This window comes from Haematobia irritans, chromosome 1 (assembly GCF_050003625.1).
Source record: "Haematobia irritans isolate KBUSLIRL chromosome 1, ASM5000362v1, whole genome shotgun sequence".
Taxonomy (NCBI): domain Eukaryota; kingdom Metazoa; phylum Arthropoda; class Insecta; order Diptera; family Muscidae; genus Haematobia; species Haematobia irritans.
The window spans coordinates 113,156,638-113,172,332 of NC_134397.1; the positions used below are offsets into that span (position 1 = coordinate 113,156,638).

A 15,695-nucleotide genomic window follows, 5' to 3' on the forward strand; every position below is an offset into this window, starting at 1 on the left:
GGATATTTGATTTATAATCATTAAATGAATATTAAAAAAAAGAAAAAAAAAAAAACAAAGCATTTCTTAATTACTAAAGTCTTTGAAACTACACTGAAGTTACGCCTAATTTTATTATTATTATTATTTCTGTTTACATTTTGTTAAGTATGTCTCAAGAATTTCATGAACTAAACGTGGGTATAAAGTTCAATGTCCATAAACATAAGTTCTATATGTATTAACTCAAAAGGAAATTTTCGTGCGATTCCCAAATATAGTAAGAATTAGAGCATTGCATCGGTCATATATTTTTGTGTTCGAGAACATCTCGAAGCCCAACAAGTAAGGTAGAGATTTGTAGTCGGTCCCGTTTGGACCGATTTTTGTACGTTCGAATACAACCATAACTCGTTCTCGTTTGTGTTGTATGAAACGGTCAATCAAACAACTTCAGTCTTCGGGATCAAACACAACGAGTCAAATTGTTTTCGAAAACAGAGTGAAGGAGTCGAGGATTTCGATTCTTTTTTCGCTCTCACGTAGTAACAATAACAACGACTTTTACATGTATTGTACGTTTGTTTAGTTGTATGTTAACATCAATTGATGGAAAGGCGTTTGTGTACGAAGTAAGAAAACATAACATAAAGTGGACAAAATCTTCTGCGTTTCTAAGTAAAAAGGTATTAACAGCAAAACAACATATTGCTCTAGTCTTTAAGAGAAACATTTGGATGATATTTTTGGGCATTATTGTAAGTAATCGTTAAAAATGCAATTCACTTTTTCGTATAACAAAATAAGGGGCATTCGTATTTAAAGGAAATAAAAAATTTTGTCTTACCAAAATATTTTTTTCAGGAAATTTGATGTTCAATGATTTTTCAATTTTCAGTAGTCATTAAAGTTTTATTAGTGGACTTAAAAGTATTAATTCAAGATACAAAATAATATAATAAATAACTAAATAAAGTGAAATAAAATGGTATTCAATACCAAAGTTATTCAAAACTGGTCCACAACATATATATTATCTATATTCGAATTTTCTTTTCAATAGTCGTTAAAGTTTTATTAAAGGGTTTGAATGTATTAATTCAAGATACAAAATAATATAATAAATAACTAAATAAAATAAAATAAAATGGTATTCAATACCAAACTTATCCAAAATAAGTTCATGAGATCTATATTATAAATACATTTTAAATTTTCTTCGACCTTTTTTGGTATAATAATAAATTAATGTTTTTTCAAGCTCGAGGTATTTTGAATATTTTATTTATTTTTTCCAATATTTCGCGACTGCCGCGAATTGCTTCTGCAGGGGGTATACAATAAAACCCCTCTGTCTGTGACCATAATTGTTTTTTCGTTAAGCTCACAATCGTATTCTCCCAAAAGTCTTTCTACTTTCTTGTACATATTTTCTCCTTTGAAAATATTAAAATTTATTTTCGGGACTTGGTAGAGCATTTCATACTATAAATCATACCCGTACACTTTTCGTTACCCATGGATTTGAGTCCTAGAAGATGAGTTTTTAAACTTCCGTTGTAAACATAGTCCATGGTTACGGCAATGTACGATTTTTTATGAAGTTGTCTGTCCATACATCCGATGTTAAGGCAAATCCGCTATCTCGAACGTGAGAAATTTCATTTTTAACTTTTTCAAGGCAATTTTCATATATTTTATTGACGTTCCGCGATACAGTTGATGTATGAGGAAGGGTTTTTGCGACATCTACATTTGAACCGAAGTTGACTCCAACCAAAATGTATTTTTTTAGCACCTCCATCAGGCTTTCATCCTTTACTATACTGAACGGTCTACAGTTATAGACAATCCATTTAGTAAAAGTCATAGTTATTTACTTTTTGGCTCTTTCATCGACTTCAATCAAGGGGACATTTAAAGGATCAGTACGAGATGCTGCGTAACATCGATGTTACAGCAAATTTGATGTGGAATTATTGGTATACTTGAGCACACTTTTAGATTTTTTCCAACCAACAAAGTTTGGCACAAAATTGTTTTGGAATCAATAATTAGACCGACTTGAGTTTAGTAGCTAAATTTGTAGAATTTATTTCACCCAAAAGTAATAAATACGTTTTCCTATTCATTCGATCATCGACGATGATTCAGTCTTCTCGAACCGTTTCGAGAGTGCAGTTGTGTGCGCTATGAATGAATGTTCCCATGCAATGCTCTAGTAAGAATGAACTACTGTATGGTTAGGTTAGGTTAGGTTAGGTTAAAGTGGCAGCCCGATTAAATTTCAGGCTCACTTAGACTATTCAGTCCATTGTGATACCACATTTAACTAAAAGTACCTATTACATATGGGCACTTCTAGTCTTAACCACTGAACCTTCTCTATTATTTACTTTTGTGGAACCAACCAGATTGCTCCAAAAACATTATCAAACTGCTTAAGTTAACGTTTTCCAGGTCAGCCAGTAATCTAAAGCTATATGCTCCTAAAATTCGCTTACGCCTTACACAAAAAGCAGGACACTCACACAAGAGGTGTTTAATTGATTCCTTTTCCTCCACGTCATGACAGCTTATACAATAGTCATTATACTTCGCACCTATAGTTTTTGCAAATTCGCCTATCAGGCAGCGACCCGTTATAGCAGATATTAGGAGTGCTATCTGACGCCTTGAGAACACTAGCATATCTAGTGTGCGGTTTAAGTTTAAATGGGGCCATATTTGCTTGGTGTCGTTACAACCCTTGCAATTTTCCCATCGAATATTGGCCATCATAACAGCCTTCTCACGCAGTAAGAGCTTGCAGGTGGCCAGAGGCATACCAACAGATTCTAGTTCCCCTGGAATATGTAAGGTAGTTCCTAGCCTTGCTAACACATCTGCTTCACAGTTCCCCGGTATGTTCCTATGACCAGGCACCCATATTAGGTGAATATTGTACTGCTCAGCCATCTCGTTGAGAGATTTGCGGCAGTCTATGGCCGTTTTTGAGTTAAGGAACACAGAGTCCAAGGATTTTATTGCAGGTTGACTGTCTGAGTATATATTAATGCCAATATTTGTTGGAACATTATTTCTCAGCCAATTCACCACCTCTCTTATTGCCAATATTTCAGCCTGAAAAACACTACAGTGATTAGGTAATCTTTTCGCTATTCGAATTTCCAGATCTTTAGAATATACTCCGAACCCCACTTGTCCATTCAATTTGGAGCCATCAGTATAGAAATCTATATATCTTTTATTTCCCGGGGTCTGCGTACACCATGCCTCACTGTTGGGAATTAGAGTTTCAAACTTTTTGTCGAAAAGTGGTTTTGCCAGGGTGTAATCCACTACGTTAGGCACATCTGGCATTACTTTGAGGACCGAACTATGACCGTACATTTTTTCCGACCACAGCGATAGCTCGCGCAACCGCACAGCCATTGTTGCAGCTGACTGTTTGGCCAAAATGTCTAAAGGCAATAGATGTAGCATGACATTAAGGGAGTCTGTTCCTGTCTTACTAAATGCGCCTGAGATACATAAGCTCGCCATACGCTGAACTTTATCTAAACAAGTCGGTTTCAGAAGTGCCGGCCACCAGACTACAACACCATATAGCATTATAGCTCTAACCACTGCCGTGTATAGCCAATGCACAATTTTTGGTCTTAGTCCTCACTTTTTCCCTATTGCCTTTTTGCACGAGTACAAAGCTACCGTGGCTTTTCTCGCCCTCTCTTCAATATTAAGCCTAAAATTCAGCTTCCTGTCCAAAATAACGCCAAGGTATTTTGCACACTCACCAAAGGGAATTTCAGTACCCCCTAAGGAAATCGGCCTAACCGTGGGAGTTTTGCGATCTTTGCAGTACATGACTATTTCTGTCTTTGCTGGATTTACACCAAGACCATTATCTTTCGCCTATTTCTCAGTCATCCGGAGAGCTCTCTGTATAATATCTCTGATTGTGGATGGGAATTTTCCCCTGACTGCTAGCGCCACATCATCTGCGTATGCCACCACTTTTATCCTTTCTTTTTCTAGAGAAACCAGAAGGTTGTTTATAGCAACATTCCAAAGAAGAGGTGATAGAACTCCTCCTTGGGGAGTGCCTCTGTTCACATACCTTTGTATGTTTGCTTGCCCTAGTGTGGCAGAAATACGTCTCTTTATTAGAAGTTCGTCTAACAGCCTAAGTATACCTGGATCAACATTCAGAGTTGTCAGTCCATTTAATATCGAGCTCGGATGGACATTATTGAACGCCCCTTCGATGTCTAGAAACGCCACGATTGTGTATTCTTTGACAGAAAGTGAGCTTTCAATAAAGCTGACCAGTTCATGCAATGCGGTCTCAGTAGACCTGCCCTTCGAGTATGCATGCTGTCGTTTCGAGAGCAAACTTGAATCCACGCTAGTTCTAAGATACATGTCTATCATCCTCTCCAGGGTCTTAAGTAGGAATGAGGATAAGCTGATTGGTCGGAAATCCTTCGCACTCGAGTGAGAGGCTTTTCCTGCTTTAGGTATGAAGACGACTTTTGTTTCCCTCCAATTTTCTGGAATATATGCTAAGTTTACACATTGTTTATATATCACCGTCAACCAGGGGATAATTCTTTCAGCCACTGCCTGTAACTCCGCCGGAGTAATTCCATCAGGTCCGGGGGATTTGAATGGTCCAAAGCTATTTAAAGCCCATTTTATTCTAGATTCCGACACAATTTCCTCGATAGGAAATGATCGCCGAGCCTCTGTTACACCGCCGGAACATGGTTCAACCGTCTGATTTCCAGGGAAGTGTGTGTCCAAAAGTACCTCCAACGTCTCCTCACTGGACGTTGTCCAATTTCCCTCCGATGTTTTAATGTATGGTTAAAATGGGCATGATTTGGCGCCAATGATTTTGTTCTTTACTTTTAAACAAGATTAGAAATGCAAAAATAGATAGGAATTTATTTCCTTCTACGAGAAATTTCGTGGGGCATTCGATTTTAAAAGTACCCAGCAAAAAAAGAGCTTCCAAAAAAGTAGTTTGGATCCCCAATCTGTGATCCGGAAGTAGTGCAAACTTGAATCATCTCCAATGAATTTTACATGGGCTTGTCATAGGATGGAAGAACTCCCTTTTTGGATCCTTTGCATTGCTTTAGAAGTTAATTTGAATGAAGAAATTTAAAAAGCGAAAAACAAAAACAATTTTTTTTTCAACCAATTTCACTTTTTTTCATCCATATGTTTTATTACACAATTATTTTCCTATTATCTAATTTTTACAATTTGAAAAACTTTTTCGCTGCGACCTGGGTTTGCTGGCACCATAACAGAACGCCTTAGCACACTCAGCCACAAACGCCATTGAACATAAAGCGTCGAAAGGTCAATTCAAATGTTTGTGATATGATCGTTATACGACACCAAGGAATAACATTATAATTGCTTCTCGAGATATTCTTTATTAGTATGAACGAAAAAATAAGAAACGCATTTTTGGCATATATTTTCGTATAAACATATTTTTTCCATTAAAAATCAATAAAAAAATTAAAAATTCTCGTAATTTGCAAAACCTTCTCAAAAGAACTTCCATGGAAGCGAAAAAGTCAAACGGCACAGGTTCAAATCCCAGCGGGGATGAAATTTATTTTTTATTATTTTTTTTACCTTTTTTATAAATTTCTTTTTTTTATTTTTTTTATTAGTTTTCTACTTTTTGTAAAATGTAATTGTACAAAATTTGCACTTAAAATAGCCTGATTGCGTTCTTTCGAATACTTGTCCACAAGGACTGCACCGGAAATAGACAAAAATCATTGGGGGATCCCAAGATGCGCTTTAGAAGAAATGTTTGTGCACTTGTCCAAAAGGACTGCATCGGAAGTGGAAAAAAATTATTGGGGGATCCCACGATCCGCTTTAGAAGAAATGTTTGTGGACTTGTCCAAAAGGACTGCATCGGAAGTTGAAAAAACTCGATGGGGGATTCTGGGATGGGCTTTAAAAGAAATGTTTGTGGAACAACTTCCAATTTTTTTGCTGGGTACATACACATAGCCCACAAAGTCTGCGTTCAATTCAATTTCGTTTATTATTTGTCTAAAAATACAACATAGTTATAACAAAGCAAAAAATGTTTATGGTGAACTTATTATTTGCATCCGTTAGTTCATAAATACACGACAAAATGCAGATTCTTCTTCTTACATTAATAACAACGCCATGTAATCGAATCAACGAGTGCAAACTGCTACCAAAAAGTCTGCGTTCACTATATCTACTCAAATTGTACCGTTACATTTTTGAGTTTTTTTCCAGTTTTATCTTATTTTTCTACCTTAGTTTTTCAATTTTCGTTTTGCGAGATCGTTTCTTCATTAAACTCACAAAAGTAGATACTACAGATTCCTTAATCCTGATGCTGGAGTGGACTACATGACAGATATAGGAGATATAGATAAAGTATCACTTCTAATGGGAACAAGAGCAGATATACTTCCGTTAAATGCAAACAAATACAATAGCCCGGGGAGTATGGAGTGCTAACTCTGCAATACGGGCGAAGTGGAAAATTTAAAAAATTTCATCACCTCATCAATTTTAAGAGAAATTCGAAGGTTAAATATTTTAAAATCATATCTGGAAGAAAATGAACTTGTAAGAATATTAAACGGAGAGTTTGAGAATGGATTGGACAGATTATATGATTATATTAGTTATGCTTTAAAATATCGATATCATATTATGAATGAAAACTTTTAAAACAACAATATGATTGCTTATAAACTAAAAAGGAACATACTGGAATTAACTAAACATTTTGGAAGTGACAGACAACTTTATGTTGTTGTCATAAACACGAATTATTTATTATACCCTTCACCACAACTGTGGTACAGGGTATAATAAGTTTGTGCATTTGTATGTAACGCCAAGAAGGAGTAATCATAGACCAATCTTTTAGTATACGGATCGGCTTAGAATTAAATTCTGAGTCGATTTAGCGATGTCCGTCTGTCTGCCTGTCTGTCTGTCTGTCCGTCTGTCTGTCTGTCTGTCTGTTGATGTATTTTTGTGTGCAAAGTACAGCTCGCAGTTTTAGTCCGATTGTCCTAAAATTTGGTATAGGGTCCTGTTTCGGCTCAAAGACGATCCCTATTGATTTTGGAAAAAATCGGTTCAGATTTAGATATAGCTGCCATATATATTTTTCACCGATCTGGTCATAATTGGCGTGTATATCAACCGATCTTCCTCAAATTCCGTAAATCCGAATATTTTATGGGTCTCGAAAAACTTGCAAAATATCAGCCAAATCGGTTCAGATTTAGATATAGCTCCCATATATAGCTTTCGCCCGATTTACACTCATTTGCCCACAGAGGCCAAATTTTTGCTCCGATTTAGTTGAAATTTTGTATAGGGAGTAGAATTAGCATTGTAACTATGCGTGCCAAATTTGGTTGAAATCGGTTCAGATTTGGATATATCTCCCATATATAGCTTTCGCCCGATTTACACTCATATGACCACAGAGGCCAATTTTTTCCTCCGATTTATTTTAAATTTTGCACAGGAAGTAGAATTAGCATTGTAACTAAGCGTGCCAAATTTGGTTGAAATCGGTTCAGATTTGGATATACCTCCCATATATAGCTTTCGCCCGATTTACACTCATATGGCCACAGAGGCCAATTTTTAACTCCGATTTAGTTGAAATTTTGCACAGGGAGTAGAATAAGCATTGCTGCTATGCATGCCAAATTTGGTTGAAATCGGTTCAGATTTAGATATAGCTCCCATATATAGCTTTCGCCCGATTTACACTCATATGACCACAGAGGCTAATTTTTAACTCCGATTTAGTTGAAATTTTGCACAGGGAGTAGAATTAGCATTGTAGCTATGCGTGCAAAATTTGGTTGAAATCGGTTCAGATTTAGATATAGCTCCCATATATATGTTTTTCTGATTTCGACAAAAATGGTCAAAATACCAATATTTTCCTTGTAAAATCGCCACTGCTTAGTCGAAAAGTTGTAAAAATGACTCTAATTTTCCTAAACTTCTAATACACATATATCGAGCGATAAATCATAAATAAACTTTTTCGAAGATTCCTTAAAATTGCTTCAGATTTAAACGTTTCCCATATTTATTTTGTACTAACATTGTGTTCCACCCTAGTGCATTAGCCGACTTAAATTTTGAGTCTATAGATTTTTTTGAAGTCTATCAAATTCTTCCAGATCGAGTGATATTTAAATGTATGTATTTGGGACAAACCTTTATATATAGCCCCCCACACATTTGACGGATGTGATATGGTCTCGAAAATTTAGATCTACAAAGTGGTGCAGGGTATAATATAGTCGGCCCCGCCCGACTTTAGACTTTCCTTACTTGTTTTTTCATTGTATTAGAATATTGTATACAAGAAGATGAACAAAATAAAATAATAATAATAATAGAATAAATAATAGAAAGTAGAAAAATTAGAAATGGAAATTAAGGGTAAAGAAATTAGCGTTGACGAAAGAAAAGTAATAATTAAATTATTGAAAGAAGGCAAACATTTTCGAATTATTGGTAAAACTTTAAAGAAACCAGAATTTTAAGACCAAAGTCCAGGTCTGGTCTCCCGAAAGTATTATCAATACGGGAAGGCGAAGGGTAATCCCTGGATAACCTCTTCCAAAATCGTGGAAAATGTTAAAGTGTCATTTAAGAATGTATTTCTGCAGAAACAGCCAGAAAAGTATTGCAAAAAGGTGATCTACTCTTCCATATTAGGATAATAGTTGGTTCAGTGTTAAATTAGATTTTAAGGAACAATCAATAACAATTAATCCGAATGCAAGATTTCATTGTACTTTTTTTGCAAAAGAAAGTTGAATAGTACAAGGATCTTTATATTTTCAGCCATGACGATAATAATTTTGGTACTAATTCCGAGCCAAAGAAGCGGATAATCGAAGGATACAATTCTCTTTTGAATTTTAGCTTAGCTTTTGATTTTAGGAATCACAGTTTAATTTACTATTTTTTCCAGCTTTTTTTCTTCATGTGCTATCAAAGTTCATTAAAAACGTGTGAACGACTACTTATATTTCCAAATTCAGGTTCGGCTACAAGTGAAAATTATGTTATGTTTCAAGTAAAAAACAACTTTAAAATAAAGTGTTAAAAATCATGTCCTACACTGAAAAAAATATTTACGTTATATTAAAGACTACGCAACCTAAATTTTAGGAAGCGAAATTTGCAAAATATTAAGGACAAAATATTTAAAAATAATGAAATTTTAATTAAAATAAAGTTTATAATCTTAACTTAAAAAATTATTTTCATTAAATTTAGGACACAAATTTTGTAAATTTGCGTCCCTCCTTTAAAGTCGCATGTCTTTGAACTAATGCCAATTTTCCTTACTGTAAAGAATTACATTTTTGATTTAAAGAAATTGTTCCTAAATTAACTGAAATATTGAAACTTTAAAATTTTAGATAAAACGCTTCAAATATAGGCTAAGACTTATTTGGAGGATTTGGATTTTGAAACAGGCATTAGTTTGTACGTGAGTACCTTTATTAAGAAACCGCGAAAAGAAAATGAAAATTTGATAAATGAGATCTGTATACTAATTTTAATTATATTGGTCCTAGATTTAAAGCCAGATAGGTTACTAAAAAATTTCTTTATTTTAAAGAAGCCGCATCTTTGGCTCGGAATCCATAGCAAAATCCTTACGGGAAGGTCAAAATCTTTGGATCCAAGTAACCTAGTTTTTGAGTGTATTTTTCAACGTTTTTTAGCATTATAGTCAGATGCAAAAAGTCAACAAATTTAAATACGATTTCAGTCAATTTGCAGAAGTATTAAAGCCAAGTAGACCTTAGTAAAACGAAATGTTCCATCCTATCAGGATACCCAATTTTAAATCTAATCACGTAACTATAAATACAAAACGACTTCATTGAAATGTGTATCGACTTTTGGACAAGGAAAAAACTTTGCGTCTTTATGCTAAGCAGAATTTGCATTCGTATTTTAAGAACATGAAATATTTGGCTTCACAACAATATTTTTTCAATGTAGCAACTTATGCCTTGTTCCATACAATTATTTGAGCACTTGTTTAACCAAACCACTCAGGTACCAAAATGAGTTTTGCCATTTAGAAAACATATTTTGCCATTGATGATGTATTACAGTTTTTGTATTTGTAGTTTAAATATCATACTCCAATGGGGAATGTCTTAAGAACTTTGAACATATCTCTATGGATAAACAAAAAAAAAACTAAGTTTTTCAATACGCCTCAAGGCATACTTTTGATTTCTACAAATGCAAGTAGGTGGAAACTTGCTTCATCATTTTTCTTCAAACAACGTTCAACTATTAGCTGTAGTTATAAATCTATCTTGGCCAATACCTCATACCATAAATATGTAATGCCAATCCGATAAATAAATATTTTATATGAACATATGAGTGTGTAAGAGAATATAATGGTCCTTCGACCCCATTTTCCTTTTTTCCGCTTAAAATGCCCACTTGTCGTGCTCGTTTGTCTGATTACTGGCCGTTTGGCTGATGATTTTTGGCTGCACATCGTTGTCCATAACGGGTAAAGTTTTCTCGATGTCCGCCCATATTCACATGTATAAGCGAATTGGTTAGTCCATGTATGGGTTTTATACTGCAGTTAATTTTTTGTATTGGTCCTTTCAATTTCTTGTTTTTTTTTTTGTGAACTTTTTTCGTTGACCAAAAGGGGGAGGGTTATAAAGTTCGATTTTATGTGTCTGTAACATATTATTGCCAAATTGTTGTGACAGGCATTGTTTGAATCGTAAATATATGGGATTATTGACATCGCTTTCAATATGTTGATTTGTCAAATGCACTTTTCTTTTATTGAATTTTGTTTTTATTCGTAGTCTTATTGGATTTGCTTCCAAAAAAAAAAGGGTTTGCAAAAAAATTGAAACGGGGTTTTGAACTCTTTTCGGGAAGTGGACGAAGGGTGTGAGTCATTGGCCTACAGGCTTGTTTTCTATTGAGGGATGAGTATAAGTCATATGTTTAGTAAATTATTATGGCCCTTTTTGGATATAATTGAATTGAATTTTTTGTTATGTACAATGAAATGCCAGTAGTTAAGTTGTAAGTCTCCATAAAGAAGGCGACACATGTCATAAAGTCAGTTATTGGCAACTGACCAATCTGTATGAATTGGTGATAAAATACACAAACAACTCTTCTTTACAAGAGTGGAACCTTATAAGCGAGAGACGATGAACTCGCTTACTCTAGTGCAACTCAGCTGCGCTAATTTCAGCACCACCATTACTTACATATTTTAAGTACGTCGTTCGTATTATATGTGTACACACAAAAAAATTTCACGAAAATTTTTCCAATTAAAATTTTAATTGAGTTTTAAAAAATATTCAATTAAAAATTTAATTGATTCAACAAATTTTTTAATTGAAACAAAAATCAATCACAAAAATAATAGTATCAATTAATTTTTTAATTGGATCAATTAACTTTTTAATTGACCTTCAATTAATTTTTTAATTGATACTATCATTTCTGTGATTGAAGACATTTCAATTAAAAATTAATTGGATCAATTAATTTCGTGATTGAATCAGAAAAAAAATTTTTTTTGTGTAGAATGAAGCGCTGTATTCTGCACTGCAGAATACAGAAGAAAGAAAAGTAGTGTGAAGAAAAGTAGTGCCTACAATATGGACACTATAATTTAACTGGTTACAAATTTACAAATATGGTTTGCGGGGCAGATACATATTTCTGGGAATATAACGGTCATGACAATCGAAAGTGGAAAGTCAGTATTTCCAGATTTGTTGAATGCTGACTTTATCAAATTATGAAGAAATCCAAAAGTCGAAAGTCCACTTTTGAAAAATTTTAACAAGTCTTTAAAATTATCAAAAAAATAAATAAATAAATAATAATTACAGCAGAATTTAATAAATTAAACTGAAATAATTTTATAATAATTATAGTTTATTAAAATATATCTTCTTCATAAATAATTTAAGCACATTTAATTTATTTTATAAACAATGAAAGTAAACTATTATGTTAGTTTGTATATATGTATCATGATTAATGAAATATTTCAATTCCTTATATTCAAATTGCAGTTGATCCCAATGGAAACGGTGATGGTGAAGGCAATTCCGAACCCAGCGACGATGAGGAAAATGAAGAAATAGAAGGCTAGTATTCACAATATCATAATTGATTGTTTTCATTATTAACCAGAGTTTCTTTTCATATCTGTTTTCCTACAATAGATGAACGGGTTGTGGAGAAAACTTTTAAATTTGATGACTTTGCAAAAAGGTAAGTATCTAACGTTGTTTTACTTACCATCACCAAGTACATAAAGTCACTTACGAAAGTCTTTAAATTTCTCAGTGATTTATGGACTTCTAAAGAAATTAGTAAAGTCGCTCTTGATTCTATGGCCTAATTTCCTTAACCTAATTTGGTATAATTTTTTTAAAAACTCAAATTACAAACTACACTATTTAAACGCCTATTTGGCAACGAACAATCTAATTACACCCTGATATAAATGGGGGTGTAATTTTTCTTCTCCGTTCCATTCCGCTTCTCATTGTGCCGGCACTTCTTGTTTTCCCGTCAATTCCTATACTCCAGCCATGGGGATGAAATTAAACTAAGACTTTTGGCTTTATAACAAAGAAGTAGAGAAAATAGAAAGCGGAACTGACATAAAAATGCGTTTGTTTTTAAATTCCTTAAGACCTTTAAAGATTGCTATGATCCTTTCATGGAACCAAATAGCAAAACGAATTGCCAAAGGCAGAGGCAAAAAATGTTGTAGCAAAGTAGGATGTAGGTTCGGTCTGAATGACTTGTTTGTACCCTACATGATTGATAAAAGTAATAGGGCTTAACTATTTATACTTTTGAATTGAATCAATCATTTATTGTCTAGTTAAAAAATTCATTCAGTTTTACGATAAAAATTAAATAAATTTTTAATTGAGCCAACTAATACAAAATAATTGAATGTGTCGAAAAAATTAATTACAGTTTTGATTAAAGGAATTTCTATTAGAAAATTTATTGGATCAATTTATTTTGTAATTGAATCAGAAATCAAAATTTTTCTTGGTATATTTTTATTTTAACCAAAGTTTAGGTAAATTACATTACTGTAATTATAGTTAAAATAACTTTATTCAATTAACAAAATAATAATTCATTTCAATTTTATTTTTCAATTTAAATTAATTAAGTTTAGTCTAATTTAAGTTAAAATAACATAAATTAAGGCCCGTTTGTAAAACATCGAAATGTCTATTTCCGACGATATAGAGTTTATATTCAGGGTGAAATTCTGAGACGATATATTCATGTCCATCTGTCTGTTGTAATCTTAAACAATGGCGCTATAATCCGGAAATTTGGAACAGATTCGATCTTTTTCTACACGCAGGCCAATGTCGAAGTCGGCTTATACACCTCGCAATTTTTATCCAAATTGTTTTAAGGAGGTATTTTCCCGATCTTCCCATTTGACTTCTACACACTTCATTTTTTATCCGAGTTGCCAAAAAATTCGAAATCTGGATGTATTTTAAGTCCTCAAATAGGCGTGTCGAATTTGGTGTGTATCGAGCCATATTTTGGTATTTCCCCCATATTGAACATTCTCCCAATTTTATTTCTTAGATACTACAATATTTATACGATTGGGCTAAATACACAAAAAAAGTTTACTTGGGTCCAAGGATATTCCTTTAAGGATTTTGGTATTGAGCCAAAGATGCGGCTTCTTTAAAATAAAGACATTTATAGCGACCTAGCTATCCTTAAATCTAGGATCATTAAAATTGAAATTAGGATTGAGATCTCATTTATCGAATTTTCATTCTCTTTTCGCGGTTTATAAAACTGTTCACGTACAAACAGAGTTGCCAGAATTGTTTCACCAAAAACCGCTAGATTTGCCCAAAAAAAATAGCTAAAAAAAGCTAAAAAATGCTAAAAAAATAGCTAGAAAAAAAGCTAAATTTTTTTGTATCAAAAGTCACATTTTTGATTGAAATTTAACAAACTTAAAGGCTTTATTTCACTTACAATGCATACTATTTTCATTTTAATTCCACTTCTGTGAGACTGTAACAATATCTAAGGCATATTAGCTCTGTTTGCGTATTCGATACATTTTGATTACTATCACAAATTTTTTACTGGAAGTCCTTCGTTTTGTGGGAGCTACCTTCCCAACACCTCTATTTTATTTACTTGTTATTTTAAAATATTAACGGCCATTTTCATGTAGCTCCGTTAGGCTTTAACTGCCAGTTAACAGAAAGAAAAATGGAAATATCTTTTCTCCGGTTAACTTTAACTGAAAAATTTTCAACAGTTAAGTTTCTAACTGGCATTTGGAATATATACGCAAAGTGACAGATATGTAGATATCACGGTTTAAAAGTTCGTTAGCTAACGTAGCACTAACGGAGCTTCATGAAAATGGGGGTAAATGATCTAAGCATGCTTTGGATTTGGTAAAAAAATGATTTGTCATTTTTTTTAAATAAAATTTTTGTTTGGATTTGAAATTGTGAAAAATTCGAAATACATTACTTTTATTTAAATTGAATAAAAGATGCCAAAACCCCTCACATTTAAAGACTATTTCATTTATTCTTCCTTCTTTCATGAAAACATACCCATTTTTAAGTTGAATCACTTAATTATAAGGACAAAACGACTTTATCGTCTTTTGGACAAGGAAAACAGTTTATATAAAAGAAATTCACAAATGCTATTATAACCAAAATTCGCGTTCGTATTTTAAGGAGACGACAATATTTTTTCAGTGCACAAAGCTATTCACATCTACTATTTTAATTTAGTAATATCGTAATAACTTTAGAATATTATAATAACATAAAAAGGATAAACGAGTCAAATGATAATATTCCCAATAATTTACTGAAAGTTTATCTAACAAATTTGTATGGTAATAGTAGATTTAAAGTTTACGATAACCTTTATGTATATAATGAAAATCTTTACAACAAGGTGTATTTGCTACAAAAATTCTTTATGAAAAAACTTTTTTCATCGTCGAAAAAAGGACGTGTATCTGCTCAATGTTTTTATAAAATTCTTTTCGCTGCACAAAAGTTAAGAAATTAAATGGTCACGAAAAAATGTAAATGGTCTTTATAGCCATGTAATGGTTCTAGACATGTCTATACTTAACCTATAAAAATACTTTTTTCCCTGTAAAAAAGTAAAAAAAATGAATGATCAGGTACATGATTTTCCCGACCATTTAATGGTCTCAAATTCTATCATTTAAATGATAGAACATGTTTGCGGTATTTGAGAACCATTCAAATGCTTATTGCCACCGCTCGAAAACTATTTTTACAAAGACAAAATACATGGTTTTCGTGGCAATTACATGGCTTAGATAAGCATTAAATGGATGCGGCAACCATGTTTTTTCTGTGCGTGTATGAAATATAATTTATTTATTAAAAAATTTAAAACCATAATAAATTATGATATTAAATTTGGGATGTACTAACAGCAAAGGTTTTCGACCTAAGGGAAATATTATTTTATTTAATAATAACAATTAAAATTATAATTAAAAATGTGAGAATATTCAATCATTTGCCTAACTGACA

General features: G+C 32.9%; 1 protein-coding gene across 1 annotated transcript in view; it reads left to right on the forward strand.

The window, feature by feature from the left end:
- The window catches only part of timeout (circadian regulator timeout), a 1,081,463-nt gene that overhangs the window by 1,005,018 nt on the left and 60,750 nt on the right, over positions 1 to 15,695 (forward strand). The window contains exons 12-13 of the mRNA XM_075291454.1: positions 12,153 to 12,227; positions 12,306 to 12,354. Coding sequence (XP_075147569.1) covers positions 12,153 to 12,227; positions 12,306 to 12,354 — 124 coding nt within the window. The remainder of the gene's footprint in view (positions 1 to 12,152; positions 12,228 to 12,305; positions 12,355 to 15,695) is intronic.